Below are 24405 nucleotides of genomic sequence, written 5' to 3' on the forward strand. Positions count from 1 at the left end.
TTACCTGCTGTTGAATAGATTAGGATAACGATGCTTCATCTCCTCTTCCGGTTCCCACGTGGCCTCTTCAATCACTTGATTTCTCCATAGAACTTTAACAATGCCAATTTCTTTGTTCCTTAATACTTTAACCTTACGATCAAGAATTTGAACCGGCATTTCATCATAACTTAGGTTAGGCAAAAGCTCCAATGACTCGTACCGAAGAACATGAGATGGATTAGCAAGATACTTACGAAGCATAGATACATTAAATACATTATGAACTCGGTCCAAGTCCGGTGGCAATGCAAGACGATAGGCTCGGTATCCAATCTTATCTAGAATTTTAAATGGTCCAATGTATCGAGGACTTAACTTACCTTTCTTGCCAAATCTCATAACTCCTTTGAGAGGAGCTATCTTGATAAAAACATGATCACCAACCTCGAATGCCAAAGGCCGTCTTCTCACATCGGCATAACTTTTCTGTCTAGACTGAGCTGTCTTCATTCTTTCTTGAATTAACGCCACAACTTCTGCTGTTTGTTGAACCAACTCAGAGCCCAACATCTTTCTTTCACCTACCTCTTCCCAATACAAAGGATATCTACACTTTCTTCCATATAAGGCTTCAAAAGGTGCTATGCCAAGGGAAGACTGATAACTATTATTATACGTGAATTCAACCAATGGCAACTTGGAATCCCAACTCCCGGGGAAATCAATTGTGCAAGCTCTTAACATATCCTCAAGAATTTGAATAACCCTTTCTGATTGCCCATCATTTTGAGGATGGTAGGCTGTGCTAAAGGCTAACTTCGTGCCCAAAGCTCGATGTAAACTTTTCCAAAACTCTGATGTAAACCTTGGATCACGATCTGACACTATAGATACCGGTATACCATGAAGTCTCACAATTTCTTGAATATATAACTCGGCATATTGATTTATAGAATATGTTGTCTTGACAGGAAGAAAATGCAATGACTTGGTCAATCGATCTACAATCACCCAAATAGAATTGAAACCTTTCTGAGTCCTTGGCAATCCAACCAAAAAATCCATTGTGATGTGTTCCCATTTCCATTGCGGTATAGGCAAAGATTGCAATAATCCCGCCGGTATTTGGTGTTCAATCTTAACCTGCTGACAGGTTGGACATTCAGAAACAAATACTGTAATATCTTTCTTCATACCTGGCCACCAATAATGTGACGCCTTGACCCGTTACAATTAAAATACAGCGGAATTTAAACTTTTCTTACAACTGGAAGGAGTTTCAAAATACATTTCCAAATATCATCAAAAGTATCAACATGATCAACTAAATGATACATCAAAATACAAAACATCATTTTAATGATCATGTACAAAAATATTGCTTGCAAAACAAACTTCTTCCTTCCAATCTTCGTATGCATATGACTCCAATCCACAGTCAACGTCCTGGCCCGTCACTCTTATCTGCATCACATGAAATAACTGTAATGAGTATAAAACTCAGCAAGTGGAACTCTTACATAGCAATGAACATATCATACTCTGAAAATCATAGCCTTAAAACATAAATACCATCAACTCCGAAATAAATATCATAGCAATAGCATAGCAATAAGATGGTATTTCTCTTTACTCTGGTTGGATTGATATCAATAGTAACTCTGTCTGAGGTGCTCGTATCCCATCGATATAAATCGACAACTCTGACGGATATAAGCCTATGGTCGTTGATCAACTAATTGCATGCAATATCTGACTATGTATCTATCAATCCATAAAACATTTGAACTCTTTCTTTGACATTTCATCAAACACTTTGAAAACTATACTCTTTGTATTCCCTTTTCAATACAATTGAGACACACAATGCCTCCAATAGATATACAAGTGAATCAATACATAATTATGAAGCCAATGAAGGGAATAACACATTAAAATCTTTGAAATACAATACATATACATCATGTTAGCACAAGGGATGAAATTCCACTTACAACCACTAGAAACCTTGAATCTAACTCCTTGGGTGAAATCCTACAACAATAATCCACAAATAATACCATCATCAACTCAATAATCAAGAACTCATGCCAATTAAACCATAAATCCAACAAATACAACAAACTCATATCATCTCTCTTCCAAAACCAAGAAATAGTACAACCAAAAGCTTACCTTAGCTTCTTAGAGCAACCAAGAACCTCGATCTCAACTCGAAAATCCAACTAGAAGCTTGAATCAAAGATGGGAAGTGAAAGAAATGAGGGAAAACCCTTGTCTCCAAGAGAGAATTCGAAAAGGGAGAGGAAAGAAATGGGGAAAAGTGAAGTCAACTCACCCAAAAAGCACTTAAAATCTCGACCATACCTCTACTGTTCATCACCGCGGGTGCGCTCCACCAAGCACCGCGGGTGCGCTGAGCTCACGGCCTCCCATCCAAAAATCCATGCTCGACGACCGCGGGTGTGGTCCTGCAATTACCGCTGGTGCGGTCTACACCGCGGGTGCGGTACTCACATCACCGCGGGTGCGGTGAAGCTACGGGAAAAACACCAAAATCCAACAAATAAGACCGCGGGTGCGGTCTGGTCACGGCCAAGACAAAATCTAAGGCAACTAAAATCGAACCGAAACGCTGAAACGACGCAACTACCAACAACTAACAATATCAACCACACCTCAAGACAAAATAACCCACAATACTATGGCCCATAATCACAACTCTTAACATCACAACTAAACTTAAACTTAATCAATAAATCTATAACATACGAAAACTTAAACTGTACCGTTCACCAGGCTCGGCTATTACAATCTCCCCTCCTTAGAGGAATTTTGTCCTCGAAATTGACGTCACTGCACGAACAACTCCGGATACTTCTCTCTCATCTCTTCCTCTGGTTCCCACGTAGCCTCTTCGATCAAATGATTCCTCCAAAGGACTTTAACGATGCCGATCTCTTTGTTCCTCAATACTCTGACCTTACGGTCTAAAATCTGGACTGGAATCTCTTGGTAAGTCAAATTCGGCGTCAAGTCCAATGGCTCGTGGTGAAGAACATGGGAAGGATTCGCAATATACTTCCTGAGCATCGATACGTGAAAAACAATGTGAACTCTGTCAAGATCTGGCGGTAAGGCTAATCTGTATGCTCGATCACCAACTCTGTCCAAGATCTCAAAGGGGCCAATAAATCTCGGACTCAACTTGCCCTTCTTGCCAAACCGCATCACACCCTTGAGAGGTGCTATCTTCAGAAACACATGATCGCCAACCTCAAACTGCAAAGGCCTACAACGAACATCTGCATAGCTCTTCTGTCTCGACTGCGCAGTCTTCATCCTCTCACGGATAACAGAAACAACATCGGCTGTCTGTTGGACCAACTCTGGTCCCAACATCTTCCTCTCGCCAACCTCATCCCAATACAAGGGAGATCTACACTTCCTGCCATAAAGTGCTTCATACGGTGCCATGCCAATCGTCTCCTGGTAATTGTTATTGTACGTGAACTCAACAAGAGGCAACTTAGAATCCCAGCTACCAGAATAATCAATAGTACAAGCTCTGAGCATATCCTCTAGAATCTGAATGACTCTCTCTGACTGACCGTCGCTCTGAGGGTGATAAGTTGTACTGAAAGCTAACCGTGAACCCATAACTCTGTGCAAACTCTTCCAAAACTCTGAGGTAAATCTAGGGTCACGATCAGAAACGATCGACTCAGGGACACCGTGAAGTCTAACAATCTCTGCTATATAATCCTCGGCATACTGGGTCAGGGAATACGTCGTCTGGACTGGAAGAAAATGCGCTGACTTGGTCAATCGATCAACGATAACCCAAATGGAATTGAAACCCTTCTGCGTCTTGGGAAGACAAGTCACGAAGTCCATCGTAATATGCTCCCACTTCCACTGAGGAATCGACAATGACAACAATGTCCCAGCAGGTCTCTGGTGCTCAATCTTCACCTGCTGACAAGTTAGGCACTGAGAAATAAACATGGCAATATCTTTCTTCATACCTGGCCATCAATAGAGTCTACGAAGATCCTGATACATCTTGGTGCTGCCTGGATGTATCGAATATGGCGCAGTATGAGCCTCTGTCAAAACGTGTCGCCGAATATCATCACCAGCGGGAACACAAATACGGCCTCTGAAAGTCACCAAACCGTCTCCATTCAATCCAAACTCTGAGTTACCTCTCTCCTCTGCTCTAGCTCTCAACTCTGTCAACTGAACATCATCAGTCTGCTCTCTACGGATCCTGTCCATCAATATAGCCCGAATGACCAACGCTGAAAAGCGAGCAATGGTTCCAGGAACTACCAAAGAAATCTCCTCTCTCTGCAAATCCATCAACAACGGCTTCTCAACAACGGCTTCTGAATCATCGAACTCAAGGAAGAACTCGACTTACGGCTCAAAGCGTCTGCTACAACATTTGCCTTCCCTGGGTGGTAACTAATCGTCACATCATAGTCTTTGACAAGCTCTAACCACCTCCTCTGCCGCATATTGAGCTCTTTCTGAGAGAACAAATACTTCAAACTCTTGTGGTCTGTGAAGATCTCACACTTTTCGCCATACAAATAATGTCGCCAAATCTTCAAGGCGAAAACCACAGCTGCCAGCTCCAAATCATGCGTCGGATAATTCTTCTCATATTCTTTCAACTGACGAGAAGCATAGGCGATAACCTTACCTCGCTGCATCAGAACTGCACCAAGACCCTTCTTCGACGCATCGGTATACACAACAAAATCCTCTGAACCACTGGGCAATGAAAGAACAGGAGCTGTCGTCAACTTATCTTTCAACTCTTGGAATGCACTCTGGCAATCATTGGACCACTCGAACTTAACATTCTTCCTCGTAAAATTGGTTAATGGCAGGGCAATCTTGGAGAAATCTGAAATGAAACGACGATAATAACCCACCAAACCAAGAAAACTGCGTACCTCTGATACAGTAGTAGGAATAGGCCACTTCTGAATCGCCTCAATCTTCGCTGGATCAACAGCTATGCAATCCTTCGAAACAACATGACCTAAGAAAGAAATCTGATCCAACCAAAACTCACACTTCTTAAACTTGGCAAACAACCTCTTCTCTCTCAACAACTGAAGAACAACTCTGAGATGCTCTGCATGAAGCTCTCTGGTCTTGAAATAGATCAAGATGTCGTCGATGAAAACAATGACGAAGCTATCCAAATACAGCTTGAACACACGGTTCATCAAGTCCATAAAAACTGAAGGAGCATTGGTCAGACCAAAGACATCACAAGAAACACATAGTGACCATACCTGGTCCGGAACGCTGTCTTAGGGATATCAGACTCCCTAACCTTCAACTGATAATAGGCACACCGAAGATCAATCTTCGAAAATAGAGTGGCACCCTGAAGTTGGTCAAACAAACATCAATCCGTGGCAACGGATACTTGTTCTTGATAGTCAATTTGTTGAGCTCCCTATAGTCGATACACAGCCGCAAAGATCCATCTTTCTTCTTGACAAACAGAACCGGAGCTCCCCAAGGCGAAGAACTCGGATGAATAAAACCCTTGTCCAAAAGATCCTGCAACTGCATATTCAACTCCTTCATCTCAGTAGGGGCCATCCTATACGGAGCCTTAGAAATAGGAACCGTACCTGGAGCTAGATCAATCACAAACTCAACATCCCTGTCCGGCGGCAAACCCGGCACATCATCCTCAAACACATCAGCAAACTCTCTCACCACATCAATATCATCAATATTCAACTTAATCATTCTATCCACATCCAAAATAGAAGCCAGAAATACATCACAACCTCTACACATCAACTTCTCAGCCTCAAGACAAGATATAAAAGGAAGGACCAGCGAAGTACCTGAAAGGGATCGGTTACGGTGACCGGAAGCGCAACGGAAGTCAAAAATTTCGATTTTTGTTCAAAAAATTTCGGCCACCCCAAGAAATTGTGCAACAAATACAATAAAACACAAAAATGTCATACATAGGGTGTTTTAAAGAAATATACCTATCAATCTCAAGAGATTGATTATGGCTCCAACTTTGTTGTCAAACAACAAAGCTCTTGAAAGGTAGAAACTATCTTCAAGCTTTCCAATGAGCACTCCTTGCTCAACTATTAAGCCCACCACCAACTAGGTAGATCCCCTCATATTTTTCACTAGAAAAATATGAGGATTTTTCAAAGAGAAGTGTTTTTGATCTCCAACAATTGAAGAACAAAAGAGAGAAAAAAATGGAGGAGAGAATGAGAGTGAGTTTCGGCCATCATGCTTGGAGGGAGAGGGAGAATGAGTTAATTGCATGTCTTGGTGTTGCAAAAAGCAAAAGTGAAAAAGTTGCATGCCATGCAATTTTTTATTCAAAAGTAATCTCCACCTCTTCACCTCCCAAGCATGTATATTATATGGTTTTTATCAAAATAAAAACCATGGACTAAATTTAATTATCTCAAACATATTTGAGACTAATTAAACATTACTTGAATTTACCCAAGTCCCACTAGTTAAATAATTAATTTAAATTGAGCTCTACAAGACTCAATATAATTTAATTAATTCAACACTTGAATTAATTTAATTATTTGGACTCTACTAGGTCCACTAGTGTTTAATTAATTCAACACTTGAATTAATTTAATTCAGTCCATAATAATGTTTATGAAAATCACAATTTTCAAATACATTATTCACTTGGCCAAATTTTAATTTAGGAACACTTCCATAAATTAAAATTTACATTTCTCTCATAGAAGTCATACTTCTATTTTTCTTTACACTTATAAACTCATTTATAAGTCGTTCAACACATTGAACTATTTTCTCCTTTATAGAAGTCATACTTCTAATTTTCCTTACGCTTATAAACTCCTTTATAAGCCGTTCAACACATTGAACTATTTTACTTCTCAACGGGATCTAGAAAGCTAGTACTTGTGTGGCCCTCAATGGTTCATTGATACAACTAGCCGTGGGTTCACATCTCCATGTGATTCGGACTAAACATGTCCTTATATGAGCATACCCCAATTGCTCCATTCTTACTTATCAACTCCTTGATAATAAGAACGTCAGAACTCAAGTCTGATAGTACCCAACCAATCATGTTAAACGCCTAGCAGCATCGCTTACATGATTCCCTAGGTATCAAATGATAGTTCCTGCAAGAACCATTCTATTATGGTTAGCGTACAGTACGGTCCCTTCAACTCATATATCCCGACCGATTCGACAACCATTGGTTTATCGAGAGTTGTCAATGAATCGATACTATGTGTCATGTCGTAGTTGCATCAATGGTGTAATCTATGAAACCCCTTTCATAATTACCACCATACTCTGATCAGAGATTTCAACCTACATACACATGATAACACATAGGATATCCATACCCGAAGGTAAGCGGTGAATCCCCGACTACAATGCATCGACTCCTATGTGTTTCGACAGAACACCCAACCTTGCCACCTGATGACCCCATGAGAGTCGGTAAACAAGTCAAAGTGTAATTCTAGCACATAGAGTCTCAATGTTGTCCCGGGTCATAAGGACTAATGGTGTACAACCATAAACCAGGACGTTTCCACTCGATAAGTGAGAACCACTTGGAAAGTCCTTTAATGGAGGGTTGTTCAGTGCGCTCTACTAGGAGCACCTATCTGCATGCTCGGACATCACAATGTCCCCTACCAATGAAACATGGTACTCACATCGCAGATACTAGTCTCTAACTCGAGCGGCCTATGTCCTCCTTAGTGGCGGCTGAATCGACTAGGAACGGTTTAGAATATACAGTATTCCAAATATGAGTTTCATGATACTCATCATATGAGAATCTCATATTCTTTCTACTATTTGTATATTCAAGGGCTTTATCTATGCAACTAGCATGGGTATACAGATAAAGATTTGCCAAAATAATAATTTCAAATATTATTAAAATAAAGATTGCTTATACATAGAGTTTCATTGTGAACACTCGGCCAACACTTGGCTCGACGGGCACCTACTCTAACAATACCTGCACTGGCGAGAACTCCTCCCTTAATGCCATCATCCGCAAAGGTCACCGTCGTAGCAACGCAATCAATCACTGCACGATAATTTGAAAGCCAATCCATGCCAAGAATAACATCAAATGCAACCATAGGGATAACAATAAAATCAGCAAAAACAACTCGCTCCTCAATACGAACAGGGCACGCATACACAATCGACGTCGAGCACAACACATCCCCCGAAGGCAAAACAACATTGAACTGGAGGGGAAGAACAGAAGGAACTATACCCAACGATCTCAAAAAAAATTCAGACATAAAAGAATGAGTAGCACCAGTATCAATCAAAGTCGTAGCTACTCTGCCTGAAATTAAAATAGCGCTAGAGATCACAGAAGAATCATGATTAATACCTTCCTTGGTCATCGTAAAGATGCGACCCTGCACCTTATCCTTGCTCGCTCCCCTTGGACAATCTTTAGCAATATGGCCAGCCGTGCCACAACGGTAACAAGTATGTGTGCCAAATCTGCACTCTCCTCGATGATGTCTGCTACACTTAGGACACAGTGGCTTCTCGGGATCAACTGGAACTGACGGTGGTCTAGGACTCGATTCCACCTTGCCCTTCCCTTTGAAACGATCCTTACCTCTCTGATTCGAGCCCTGGCCTCTCTGAGCAATAGCTTGATGCCTCTCTTGCCTCTCCCTGGCGATATCCTTCTCGTCTTGTTCAGCCAACAACGCCTTAGACACGATCTCTTTAAAAGTCACAGCTTTGGACATGTTGATATCTCTCCTGATCTCTGCACGAAGGCCTCGAATGAAATGAGCACCTTTAGCATTGTCGTTTGAAGCAATATACAGATAAAGATTTGCCAAAATAATAATTTCAAATATTATTAAAATAAAGATTGCTTATACATAGAGTTTCATTGTGAACACTCGGCCAACACTTGGCTCGACGGGCACCTACTCTAACAATATCCCACTTGCACTAGAGCCAACTACCCATATGCTTTAAACCCATTGATTCGCGATGCTTGTCGAATAATGGTCCAGGTAAAGGCTTAGCTAGTGGATCAACAACATTATCTGCGAAGCCGACTATGTCAAAAGACACTTCTTCCTCTTTCCACAATCTCTCCGAGGATGTGGTACTTACTCAATACATGTTTGGACTTCTGATGAGACCTTGGCTCCTTTGCTTGAGCTAAAGATCCCGTGTTGTCACACAACACCGGGACAGGAGCAACTACATTAGGAATGACGTCCAACTCTTAGACAAAATTCCTTATCCAAACAGCCTCCCTTGCTGCATCTGATGCAGCAATGTATTCGGCCTCTGTGCTGGAATCCGTAATATTGTCTTGCTTGGAACTCTTCCAAGAGACAGCAGCACCGTTGAGCATGAATACAAAACCAGAGGTTGACTTCAAGTCATCGATATTGCTTTGGAAGCTAGAGTCGGTATAGCCTTCCAATTTTAGTTCTCCACCCCATAGACCAAGAACAATTTATTGGTCCTTCTCAACTACTTGAGGATGTCTTTCACAGCTTTCCAATGTGGAAGACCGGGGTTCGATTGATATCTACTCACTACACTTAGTGCGAAAGCTACGTCAGGACGTGTAGATATCATCCCATACATGATGCTACCAATTGCCGAAGCATACGGAATGTGTGTCATCGCCACTATCTCTGCATCAGTCTTGGGAGACAGACTTGGATAGGGACACGCCATGATACATTGGTAGATGTCCTCTCATGGACTCACCCATCGAGAACCGCTTCACGATGGTATCAATGTATGTGGACTAGGTGAGATCAAGCAATCTTTTCGATCTATCTCTATAGATCTGTATCACAATACAAAAGATGCTTCACCCAAGTCCTGCATCGAGAACTTACTCGCTAACCATATCTTAGTTGATTGCAACATTCCTACATCATTCCCAATGATTAGAATGTCATCAACATAAAGCACCAGGAATGTCACAACACTCCCACTGACCTTCTTATACACACAGGGTTCCTCAGGATTCTTAGTAAATCAAACTCTTTGATTGTACTCTCGAATTTAAGGTTCCAACTCCCAGATGCCTTCTTTAGACCATAAATAGATCTCTGAAGTTTGCATGCCATATGCTCACTTCCGACAGATGTAAACCCTTCAGGTTGAGACATGTAAATCTCTTCCTTAATATCCCCATTAAGAAAGGCTGTCTTGACATCCATCTGCCATATCTCATAGTCATACCATGCAGCTATGGCTAGCAAAATCCTTATGGACTTGAGCATTGCAACTGGTGAAAAGGTTTCCTCAAAGTCAACTCCTTGTCTTTGAGTATATACTTTTGCCACCAATCGCGCCTTGAAGGTCAATACCTTCCCATCCGCCCCAAGTTCCTATGGGAACAATTCCCTCAGGTGGATCCACGAGATTCCACACTTGGTTCGAATGCATGGAATTCATCTCAGATTCCATCGCTTCAAGCCATTTGGATGAATCGGCATCAGATAACGCTTCCTTGAAGGTCCTTGGATCACATCCATGGTTAGGCTCATCATGGCCCTCTTCAAGAAGCAGACCATACCTCATAGGTGGTCTCGAGACTCTCTCGGATCTTCTAGGAGCTTGTATCTCCTCTCTTGGCTCTTCGGGTGTGGGTTCTTCAATTGTGGGTGTTTCTCGAACCTCTTCGAGTTCTATCATCTCACCTTTTTCTATCCAATAGAAATTCCTTTTCCAAAAAGGTTGCATTCCTAGAAACAAACACTTTTGTTTCTTGGGGATGATAGAAATAATATCCAACTTAATTCCTTGGATATTCCACAAAGTAACATAAAATGGATCGACTATCCAATTTATCTCCCACTACCTGCTTCATAAGCAGGGCACCCCATATTCTAAGATAAGAATACTTAGGAGGCTTACCCATCCATATCTCATATGGTGTATGCCTTTGAATGGACATTTAATGGAATATCTTTCAATTTTAAGTTATAGAGATCGTTTTCAAGTTCTCAAGTACCAATTAAACATTCATTCTTGTAAATGTAGCAAACACCTTTGCTAAATAGACAAGAATATCCATTTTTATCACAATAGAAATGGAAACAATGTTTTTCACCAAAAAGGTACAAACAAAACATCTCTTTAAAATTAACTTAAAACTATTGTTCAACAATAAGTTAACATCTATTAAGGTCTTGGCAGCAACTCTTGCTCCATTGCCTATCCTCTAGAAGGTCACACCTTCCTTAAGCTTTCTACTTCTTCCCATCACCTGTAACTTATTACAGAGATGTGATCAACATTTGGTATCCAATACCCAAGAAGTAGAGTTAACTGAAATGTTTACTTCAATGTAGAACATACCATTTCCAGAACTTTTCTGGGCAAGATATTCTTTGCAATTACGCCTCCAATGTCCAGGCTTATTGCAGTGATAACAAACATCACTAGTCTTGTCAGCCCTAACTGGTGTGGCTGCCACAACGGGATTCGGAGATTGCCTCATCAAGGGCACGTTCTTCTTGGGACGTTGGAAAGAACTCTTCTTTCCCTTCCCATGTGGATCAATCTTCGTACCAGATGAAGAACCCACATAAAGAACCAACTTCTCTTTCTTGATGGTGGATTCAAACGTAACAACCATGTTCACCAACTCCTCAAGGGTCGGCTCCATCTTGTTCATGTTGAAGTTCACCACAAAAGGATCAAATGAGCTAGGCAATGATAACAGCAACACGTCGGTGGTCAACTCCGAAGGCAAGATCATATCCATGCCAACGAGCTTATCCACGAGTCCAATCAACTTCAGGCCATGCTCATGGACCGAGGCCCCATCTCGCATGCGCATAGTGATCAGCTCCTTGACGGTAGCATGCCTAAGAGGCCGAGTCTGCTCACCAAAGAGCTCTTTGAGGTGCTTATGAATGTCAGCAGCATTCTTTGCACCCTCAAAACGCCTCTGCAGCTCATCATTCATAGAAGTCAGCATATAACACCTGGCTATCAAGTCATGGTCACACCATTCCTGGTAAGCCTGCAATTCCTCAGGATTGCAGTCAGTCGGAGCCTCAACAGGGGGCGACTCAGTCAGTGTATATGCTACCCTTTCCGAATTCAAGACGATTTTTAGGTTTCTTAGCCAAGTGAGGTAATTAGGTCCAGTTAATATGTGTTTGTCGAGTATTACGGATATCGGTTTGCGAATCGATGACATTGTCAATTTGTACTGAAAAGTAAAAACAGATAAATGTTGATGACTATTTTAAAATATTTAATAAGATATGAAGTTTGGACTTTTACTTCATAAATATTTGCTCCCACTGTTTTGACATCTTTCACTACCCTCTAGTGAAAACGGGAAACATCTTTCCTCAGTAGGTACGTAAGGTCCAATTAGCGAATTATGATCCCGAATAATATCAGCCAATCACAATTCCTAAAAGGTAGTTTCCAATTGCATCACAATGCAACCCTCTACGTAAACTTTTGTCTCACGTTTGATTAGGACCCAATAATATGACGTCGTTCATCTTCACGTGTCAAGCCTTACCCATCGATGTTGAACCTTAATGGACGGTCGCCATGAGTTCCCCCAATAATATGAGCCGAAATCATGGGAGTTCCACGTAGTTCACATCACCATGTCAATGGATGTCACAGCTTTCCGACACCCAAAGCTCCCCCAATAATATGAGCCGAGCCCCGAGTACGGGTAGCGTTCATCATGCACCCATTGTCGATGGAAGACAAGGAAATTATAAACAAATTTATAATTCCCCTTTTCGGGCTTGATATTAATTTTGAATCTTATTCAAAATGAGGGTTTTTAATTTTGAAATGTCTCATCATTAATTTTATTTTAAAAGCTCGCCATGTTTGATCGTATGTTTGCCGGATTCATGCAACTTTGTTATTATCATAATAATAACGCACATACTCAATATTTATAACATATCATGCATATATTATAAACAGTAAACAAAACAAGGATGATCAATCGCCCCAATACTAACGGACTGTGTGAGCTAAACACGGGCCTAGGTCCAATCCTAGGGAAATGCACGGGATGCAAATGCAACTATTACATAAGCTTCCAATATTTACATGTCTTCGATCTTCATAATCATCATGGCCACCATCTTCCAATCTTGATCATCCACTATACTAATATTTACAAATAAATATCCATGGCAAATAGGGATACATCTCATGGGGTGGGAACGGGCCATAAACCAAGCCCACTTTATAAATTGATAATTATTACAATCATTCAACACAAAATATCCTAGCATACACCTAGCAAATTGGGCTTGGCCTTTTGATCATCCTTCATGCATAATATCACATATCATACACCATCAATTAATTATCACAATAATTAATTGATCCAATATTATATATCTTGATCCAATCACTAACCGCCACGATTATAAACTAAATTAACAAAGTATACAAACACCTTTGTCTACTTTCCAATTAATTTATTTATAACCGAATTTCTTATAAATCACAATTTACTATAAATAATTAAAGTCCAACTTCAATTATTTATTTTATGAGGAAAAATCTGCAACTTTTGTAATTTTAAACTTAAGGGCCCAAAAACTTATTTTTCACCAAAAACATTTTTAGCCCATTTAAAATTCACAAACATGTTAGCCATCCAATGGCCCAACAACTCAAGGCCCATGAAACTTTGATATTTCAAAACACCTTTTGAAAACCCTAGCCGTCATCGCCGTCGCCGGAGCTCCGTCGCCGGATTCCGGCCAACTTACAAAATTTTTATTTTTTTTTATTAAATTGATGGGGCTGTTCGGGCAGCCCCTCGGGCTGCCCTAGCTGCCCGAAACGGGCAGCCCCTCGGGCAGCCCGAGCTGCCCGACACGAGCAGCAACATGCTGCCCGAAATCCCCATTTTAATGCCTTGATTTTTCTTGCAAATTTCATTCTCATGCGGTTAGAAATCAATCTCAATATAATATCTTGTATTTGCTACACAAAATTGTAACCATAGCTCGGATACCACTTGAAATGGGATCGGTTACGGTGACCGGAAGCGCAACGGAAGTCAAAAATTTCGATTTTTGTTCAAAAAATTTCGGCCACCCCAAGAAATTGTGCAACAAATACAATAAAACACAAAAATGTCATACATAGGGTGTTTTAAAGAAATATACCTATCAATCTCAAGAGATTGATTATGGCTCCAACTTTGTTGTCAAACAACAAAGCTCTTGAAAGGTAGAAACTATCTTCAAGCTTTCCAATGAGCACTCCTTGCTCAACTATTAAGCCCACCACCAACTAGGTAGATCCCCTCATATTTTGCACTAGAAAAATATGAGGATTTTTCAAAGAGAAGTGTTTTTGATCTCCAACAATTGAAGAACAAAAGAGAGAAAAAAATGGAGGAGAGAATGAGAGTGAGTTTCGGCCATCATGCTTGGAGGGAGAGGGAGAATGAGTTAATTGCATGTCTTGGTGTTACAAAAAGCAAAAGTGAAAAAGTTGCATGCCATGCAATTTTTTATTCAAAAGTAATCTCCACCTCTTCACCTCCCAAGCATGTATATTATATGGTTTTTATCAAAATAAAAACCATGGACTAAATTTAATTATCTCAAACATATTTGAGACTAATTAAACATTACTTGAATTTACCCAAGTCCCACTAGTTAAATAATTAATTTAAATTGAGCTCTACAAGACTCAATATAATTTAATTAATTCAACACTTGAATTAATTTAATTATTTGGACTCTACTAGGTCCACTAGTGTTTAATTAATTCAACACTTGAATTAATTTAATTCAGTCCATAATAATGTTTATGAAAATCACAATTTTCAAATACATTATTCACTTGGCCAAATTTTAATTTAGGAACACTTCCATAAATTAAAATTTACATTTCTCTCATAGAAGTCATACTTCTATTTTTCTTTACACTTATAAACTCATTTATAAGTCGTTCAACACATTGAACTATTTTCTCCTTTATAGAAGTCATACTTCTAATTTTCCTTACGCTTATAAACTCCTTTATAAGCCGTTCAACACATTGAACTATTTTACTTCTCAACGGGATCTAGAAAGCTAGTACTTGTGTGGCCCTCAATGGTTCATTGATACAACTAGCCGTGGGTTCACATCTCCATGTGATTCGGACTAAACATGTCCTTATATGAGCATACCCCAATTGCTCCATTCTTACTTATCAACTCCTTGATAATAAGAACGTCAGAACTCAAGTCTGATAGTACCCAACCAATCATGTTAAACGCCTAGCAGCATCGCTTACATGATTCCCTAGGTATCAAATGATAGTTCCTGCAAGAACCATTCTATTATGGTTAGCGTACAGTACGGTCCCTTCAACTCATATATCCCGACCGATTCGACAACCATTGGTTTATCGAGAGTTGTCAATGAATCGATACTATGTGTCATGTCGTAGTTGCATCAATGGTGTAATCTATGAAACCCCTTTCATAATTACCACCATACTCTGATCAGAGATTTCAACCTACATACACATGATAACACATAGGATATCCATACCCAAAGGTAAGCGGTGAATCCCCGACTACAATGCATCGACTCCTATGTGTTTCGACAGAACACCCAACCTTGCCACCTGATGACCCCATGAGAGTCGGTAAACAAGTCAAAGTGTAATTCTAGCACATAGAGTCTCAATGTTGTCCCGGGTCATAAGGACTAATGGTGTACAACCATAAACCAGGACGTTTCCACTCGATAAGTGAGAACCACTTGGAAAGTCCTTTAATGGAGGGTTGTTCAGTGCGCTCTACTAGGAGCACCTATCTGCATGCTCGGACATCACAATGTCCCCTACCAATGAAACATGGTACTCACATCGCAGATACTAGTCTCTAACTCGAGCGGCCTATATCCTCCTTAGTGGCGGCTGAATCGACTAGGAACGGTTTAGAATATACAGTATTCCAAATATGAGTTTCATGATACTCATCATATGAGAATCTCATATTCTTTCTACTATTTGTATATTCAAGGGCTTTATCTATGCAACTAGCATGGGTATACAGATAAAGATTTGCCAAAATAATAATTTCAAATATTATTAAAATAAAGATTGCTTATACATAGAGTTTCATTGTGAACACTCGGCCAACACTTGGCTCGACGGGCACCTACTCTAACAATACCTGCACTGGCGAGAACTCCTCCCTTAATGCCATCATCTGCAAAGGTCACCGTCGTAGCAACGCAATCAATCACTGCACGATAATTTGAAAGCCAATCCATGCCAAGAATAACATCAAATGCAACCATAGGGATAACAATAAAATCAGCAAAAACAACTCGCTCCTCAATACGAACAGGGCACGCATACACAATCGACGTCGAGCACAACACATCCCCCGAAGGCAAAACAACATTGAACTGGAGGGGAAGAACAGAAGGAACTATACCCAACGATCTCAAAAAAAATTCAGACATAAAAGAATGAGTAGCACCAGTATCAATCAAAGTCGTAGCTACTCTGCCTGAAATTAAAATAGCGCTAGAGATCACAGAAGAATAATGATTAATACCTTCCTTGGTCATCGTAAAGATGCGACCCTGCACCTTATCCTTGCTCGCTCCCCTTGGACAATCTTTAGCAATATGGCCAGCCGTGCCACAACGGTAACAAGTATGTGTGCCAAATCTGCACTCTCCTCGATGATGTCTGCTACACTTAGGACACAGTGGCTTCTCGGGATCAACTGGAACTGACGGTGGTCTAGGACTCGATTCCACCTTGCCCTTCCCTTTGAAACGATCCTTACCTCTCTGATTCGAGCCCTGGCCTCTCTGAGCAATAGCTTGATGCCTCTCTTGCCTCTCCCTGGCGATATCCTTCTCGTCTTGTTCAGCCAACAACGCCTTAGACACGATCTCTTTAAAAGTCACAGCTTTGGACATGTTGATATCTCTCCTGATCTCTGCACGAAGGCCTCGAATGAAATGAGCACCTTTAGCATTGTCGTTTGAAGCAATATACAGATAAAGATTTGCCAAAATAATAATTTCAAATATTATTAAAATAAAGATTGCTTATACATAGAGTTTCATTGTGAACACTCGGCCAACACTTGGCTCGACGGGCACCTACTCTAACAATATCCCACTTGCACTAGAGCCAACTACCCATATGCTTTAAACCCATTGATTCGCGATGCTTGTCGAATAATGGTCCAGGTAAAGGCTTAGCTAGTGGATCAACAACATTATCTGCGAAGCCGACTATGTCAAAAGACACTTCTTCCTCTTTCCACAATCTCTCCGAGGATGTGGTACTTACTCAATACATGTTTGGACTTCTGATGAGACCTTGGCTCCTTTGCTTGAGCTAAAGATCCCGTGTTGTCACACAACACCGGGACGGGAGCAACTACATTAGGAATGACGTCCAACTCTTAGACAAAATTCCTTATCCAAACAGCCTCCCTTGCTGCATCTGATGCAGCAATGTATTCGGCCTCTGTGCTGGAATCCGTAATATTGTCTTGCTTGGAACTCTTCCAAGAGACAGCAGCACCGTTGAGCATGAATACAAAACCAGAGGTTGACTTCAAGTCATCGATATTGCTTTGGAAGCTAGAGTCGGTATAGCCTTCCAATTTTAGTTCTCCACCCCATAGACCAAGAACAATTTATTGGTCCTTCTCAACTACTTGAGGATGTCTTTCACAGCTTTCCAATGTGGAAGACCGGGGTTCGATTGATATCTACTCACTACACTTAGTGCGAAAGCTACGTCAGGACGTGTAGATATCATCCCATACATGATGCTACCAATTGCCGAAGCATACGGAATGTGTGTCATCGCCACTATCTCTGCATCAGTCTTGGGAGACAGACTTGGATAGGGACACGCCATGATACATTGGTAGATGTCCTCTCATGGACTCACCCATCGAGAACCGCTTCACGATGGTATCAATGTATGTGGACTAGGTGAGATCAAGCAATCTTTTCGATCTATCTCTATAGATCTGTATCACAATACAAAAGATGCTTCACCCAAGTCCTGCATCGAGAACTTACTCGCTAACCATATCTTAGTTGATTGCAACATTCCTACATCATTCCCAATGATTAGAATGTCATCAACATAAAGCACCAGGAATGTCACAACACTCCCACTGACCTTCTTATACACACAGGGTTCCTCAGGATTCTTAGTAAATCAAACTCTTTGATTGTACTCTCGAATTTAAGGTTCCAACTCCCAGATGCCTTCTTTAGACCATAAATAGATCTCTGAAGTTTGCATGCCATATGCTCACTTCCGACAGATGTAAACCCTTCAGGTTGAGACATGTAAATCTCTTCCTTAATATCCCCATTAAGAAAGGCTGTCTTGACATCCATCTGCCATATCTCATAGTCATACCATGCAGCTATGGCTAGCAAAATCCTTATGGACTTGAGCATTGCAACTGGTGAAAAGGTTTCCTCAAAGTCAACTCCTTGTCTTTGAGTATATACTTTTGCCACCAATCGCGCCTTGAAGGTCAATACCTTCCCATCCGCCCCAAGTTCCTATGGGAACAATTCCCTCAGGTGGATCCACGAGATTCCACACTTGGTTCGAATGCATGGAATTCATCTCAGATTCCATCGCTTCAAGCCATTTGGATGAATCGGCATCAGATAACGCTTCCTTGAAGGTCCTTGGATCACATCCATGGTTAGGCTCATCATGGCCCTCTTCAAGAAGCAGACCATACCTCATAGGTGGTCTCGAGACTCTCTCGGATCTTCTAGGAGCTTGTATCTCCTCTCTTGGCTCTTCGGGTGTGGGTTCTTCAATTGTGGGTGTTTCTCGAACCTCTTCGAGTTCTATCATCTCACCTTTTTCTATCCAATAGAAATTCCTTTTCCAAAAAGGTTGCATTCCTAGAAACAAACACTTTTGTTTCTTGGGGATGATAGAAATAATATCCAACTTAATTCCTTGGATATTCCACAAAGTAACATAAAATGGATCGACTATCCAATTTATCTCCCACTACCTGCTTCATAAGCAGGGCACCCCATATTCTAAGATAAGAATACTTAGGAGGCTTACCCATCCATATCTCATATGGTGTATGCCTTTGAATGGACATTTAATGGAATATCTTTCAATTTTAAGTTATAGAGATCGTTTTCAAGTTCTCAAGTACCAATTAAACATTCATTCTTGTAAATGTAGCAAACACCTTTGCTAAATAGACAAGAATATCCATTTTTATCACAATAGAAATGGAAACAATGTTTTTCACCAAAAAGGTACAAACAAAACATCTCTTTAAAATTAACTTAAAACTATTGTTCAACAATAAGTTAACATCTATTAAGGTCTTGGCAGCAACTCTTGCTCCATTGCCTATCCTCTAGAAGGTCACACCTTCCTTAAGCTTTCTACTTCTTCCCATCACCTGTAACTTATTACAGAGATGTGATCAACATTTGGTATCCAATACCCAAGAAGTAGAGTTAACTGAAATGTTTACTTCAATGTAGAACATACCATTTCCAGAACTTTTCTGGGCAAGATATTCTTTGCAATTACGCCTCCAATGTCCAGGCTTATTGCAGTGATAACCAACATGAATACTGCACAGTTGATCCTGTCTTTATCTTCATACTGGAGATGGTCGTAGATTGCTTCAAGCGCTTTGACCCACTCGACAGCCACTAACGGATCAGTGCTACCTGGGAATTCCGGTGGATCCATTCTCTTGAAAGCAGAAAAGACGGCATCAATGCCAACTGCCTGAGCTACTTGGCCTCTCACTTGACCTCTACCATGTCCTGTTCCTTGCAATCGAAGCAGCTGCTGAATCTGCTCGCTATGGACTTTGGCCTGCTCCTTAAGCAACTTGCCGAACTCGTCGACAACTCTCGAAGAAGAACTATCCTCACCCTCTGACGCCTTACGCTTAAGAGGCATACTCTACAATGTGCTCACAAAAGACATATCAATAAATAACACTGGATAGATGCAAAGAAAACATACCCGGACAGTTGAAAGTAGACGAAGTCATATGCATTGGTCCGAAGAACGGTGCTCTGATACCACTAAATGTGACGCCTTGACCCGTTACAATTAAAATACAGCGGAATTTAAAATTTTCTTACAACTGGAAGGAGTTTCAAAATACATTTCCAAATATCATCAAAATTATCAACATGATCAACTAAATTATACATCAAAATACAAAACATCATTTTAATGATCATGTACAAAAATATTGCTTGCAAAACAAACTTCTTCCTTCCAATCTTCGTATGCATATGACTCCAACCCACAGTCAACGTCCTGGCCCGTCACTCTTATCTGCATCACATGAAATAACTGTAATGAGTATAAAACTCAGCAAGTGGAACTCTTACATAGCAATGAACATATCATACTCTGAAAATCATAGCTTTAAAACATAAACACCATCAACTCCGAAATAAATATCATAGCAATAGCATAGCAATAAAATGATATTTCTCTTTACTCTGGTTGGATTGATATCAATAGTAACTCTGTTTGAGGTGCTCGTATCCCATCGATATAAATCGACAACTCTGAGGGATATAAGCCTATGGTCGTTGATCAACTAATTGCATGCAATCTCTGACTATGTATCTATCAATCCATAAAACATTTGAACTCTTTCTTTGACATTTCATCAAACACTTTGAAAACTATACTCTTTGTATTCCCTTTTCAATACAATTGAGACATACAATGCCTCCAATAGATATACAAGTGAATCAATACATAATTATGAAGCCAATGAAGGGAATAACACATTAAAATCTTTGAAATACAATACATATACATCATGTGAGCACAAGGGATGAAATTCCACTTACAACCACTAGAAACCTTGAATCTAACTCCTTGGGTGAAATCCTACAACAATAATCCACAAATAATACCATCATAAACTCAATAATCAAGAACCCATGCCAATTAATCCATAAATCCAACAAATACAACAAACTCATATCATCTCTCTTCCAAAACCAGGAAATAATACAACCAAAAGCTTACCTTAGCTTCTTAGAGCAACCAAGAACCTCGATCTCAACTCGAAAATCCAACAAGAAGCTTGAATCAAAGATGGCAAGTGAAAGAAATGAGGGAAAACCCTTGTCTCCAAGAGAGAATTCGAAAATGGAGAGGAAAGAAATGGGGAAAAGTGAAGTCAACTCACCCAAAAAGCACTTAAAATCTCGACCATACATCTACTGTTCATCACCGCGGGTGCGCTCCACCAAGCACCGCGGGTGCGCTGAGCTCACGGCCTCCCATCCAAAAATCCATGCTCGACGACCGCGGGTGCGGTCCTGCAATTACCGCGGGTGCGGTACTCACATCACCGCGGGTGCGGTGAAGCTACGGGAAAAACACCAAAATCCAACAATTAAGACCGCGGGTGCGGTCCTTACACTGAGTGCGGGTGCGGTCTGGTCACGGCCAAGACAAAATCTAAGGCAACTAAAATCGAACCGAAACGCTGAAACGACGCAACTACCAACAACTAACAATATCAACCACACCTCAAGACAAAATAACACACAATACTATGGCCCATAATCACAAATCTTAACATCACAACTAAACTTAAACTTAATCAATAAATCTATAACATACGAAAACTTAAACCGTACCGTTCACCAGGCTCGGCTATTACAAATAAAGACATCGAAGATCTTGGTACATCTTAGTACCACCAGGATGTACAGAGTATGGCGCCGTATGAGCTTCTATGACTACATCTCTTCGAATGTTATCACCTATAGGAAGACATATTTTACCTCGAAAGGTCATCAAACCATCACGATTCAATCCAAATTCAGAAACTCCTGTTAATTCATTACTCCTTTTTAACTTCAATAACTGAACATCGGACTGTTGTTCCTTCAAAATTCGATCAAACAAAGTTGAGAGGAGAACTAATGTAGATAATCGAGCCATTGTCCCTGAAGATACCAAATTTATCTCATTCCTTTGTAAATCAAGCAACAAAGGTTTAGAAATCATAGCATTCAATTCTGAACTTGACTTACGACTCAAAGCATCTGCAACCACATTAGCTTTACCAGGATGATAGCTAATGGTGCAATCATAATCCTTGACAAGTTCTAACCATCTCCGCTGCCGCATATTCAATTCTTTCTGTGAAAACAAATAACTCAAACTTTTGTGATCCGTAAAAATTTCACATTTCTCGCCATAAAGATAGTGTCGCCAAATCTTTAACGCAAATACCACAGCTGCTAACTCCAAATCATGAGTAGGATAATTTTTCTCGTAGTCCTTTAACTGACGAGAAGCATAAGCTATCACTTTCCCATGCTGCATCAGTTTAGCACCTAACCCCAATTTTGAAGCATCTGAATAGACAACAAAATCTTCAGTACCACAAGGAAGTACTAACACAGGGGCAGAAGTCAACTTATCTTTCAACTCTTGAAATGCTTGTTGACATGCTATAGTCCACTCAAACTTGACTGACTTACGAGTTAAACTCGTCAATGGCAATGCTATCTTTGAGAAGTTCTCTATAAATCTTCGATAATATCCTGCTAAACCCAGAAAAATTCTCACCTCTGAAACTGTCTTTGGAATGGACCATTGCTTAATAGACTCAATCTTAGAAGGATCTACAGAGATTCCTTCCTTAGAAACAATATGGCCCAAAAATGCCACTTGTTCTAACCAAAATGCACATTTCTTGAACTTTGCATATAATTGTTTTTCCCTCAACAATTTCAACACAATCCTCAAATGATCTCTATGAAATTCTCGTGTCTTAGAATAAATCAAAATGTCATCGATAAAAACAATGACAAAAGTATCCAAATACGGCGTAAAGACACGATTCATTAAATCCATAAACACTGAAGGAGCATTGGTTAATCCAAAAGACATCACCAAAAATTCATAATGTCCATACCTCGTTCTAAAAGCAGTCTTTGGTATATCCTCATTTCTCACCTTTAATTGATGATATCCAGACCGAAGATCAATCTTCGAGAACATTGTTGCTCCTTGCAATTGATCAAAAAGATCGTCTATCCTTGGAAAAGGATATTTATTCTTAATAGTTACCTTGTTCAATTCCTGATAGTCAATTCATAATCGCAATGATCCATCCTTCTTTTTCACGAATAACACTGGAGCTCCCCAAGGTGAGAAACTAGGACGGATAAAATCTTTATCTAATAGCTCCTGCAATTGATTCTTTAATTCTTTCATTTCAGTTGGAGCCAATCTGTATGGAGCCTTAGAAATTGGGGCTGTACCTGGAATTAAATCAATAACAAACTCTACTTCTTGATCAGGTGGTAATCCAGGTACATCCTCCTCAAATACATCAGGATAATCCTGAACCACATCAATGTCCTGTAACTGTATTCTACTATCCTTTCTTGTATCCACAACTGAAGCTAAGTAACCAACACAACCCTTATACAACAATTTAGTGGCTTGAAGGCAAGAAATAATAGGGATACTTAATGAAGAGGTAACACCCACAAATAAATCCTTCTCATAATCATCTGCTAAAAATTTTACTGTCTTGCTAACACAGTCAATCACAGCACGATAAGTAGACAACCAATCCATACCCAATAACACGTCAAATGCAACCATTGGAATTACAATTAAATCTGCATACAACAATCTTGATCCCATCAACACAGGACAAGCCTTAAATATACTATTTGTCCAAATTTCTTCTCCAGAAGGCAACACAATATTAAATTCAACAGGCACCACAGTAGGTTCAACAGATATATTATGCATAAACTTCTCAGATATAAAAGAATGTGTTGCACCAGTATCAATTAAGGTAAGTGCTTCTTTGCCCAAAATGAAAATATTACCAGATATGATAGGATCGGTTATTGACTAAGGAGTGTTTAGAAGGGGGAGGTTGAATAAACACTTCTAGTAATTTAAATGTTCTTCGAAAAAGGTAGTTCAGTTTTATTACAAACTGAACTAAGTATCCCGTCGGTCAATAACAATCAGTTAAACTGAATAATCAGTTGCGGAAAGTAAATTGATTGAAAGATAGAGTATCTAACTGAAAATGAAAAACTGAAGTAAAGACAACACAATATGTTTCTGGATGTTCGGAGATTTGAATAACTCCTACGTCACCCCTTCTATCTCAAGGATAGGATATTCACTAAAAGACTTTGATCGAGTACAACACTTGTACAGACCCACTTCAGTTAGGACTTATCTACTGCCTAAACTGAAACTCTTAGTATAATACAATGATCTCTGTGAGTAACTGAACTTAGCACTTATTGAATTATCAATATTACAGAGTGCTAGTTTACTCAA

General features: G+C 40.1%; 1 protein-coding gene across 1 annotated transcript; it reads right to left on the minus strand.

Moving 5' to 3' along the window:
• LOC140839106 (uncharacterized) lies at positions 1-23856 on the minus strand. Its single transcript, XM_073205739.1, has 3 exons — positions 23355-23856; positions 21864-22127; positions 1-866 (listed from the first exon to the last, which is right to left on the minus strand). Exons 1-3 carry the CDS (start codon positions 23854-23856, stop codon positions 1-3), a joined length of 1632 nt encoding a protein of 543 aa, XP_073061840.1.
• Between the last annotated feature and the right edge of the window lie 549 nt (positions 23857-24405).

Source organism: Primulina eburnea, chromosome 8 (genome assembly GCF_022965805.1).
Source record: "Primulina eburnea isolate SZY01 chromosome 8, ASM2296580v1, whole genome shotgun sequence".
Classification (NCBI taxonomy): domain Eukaryota; kingdom Viridiplantae; phylum Streptophyta; class Magnoliopsida; order Lamiales; family Gesneriaceae; genus Primulina; species Primulina eburnea.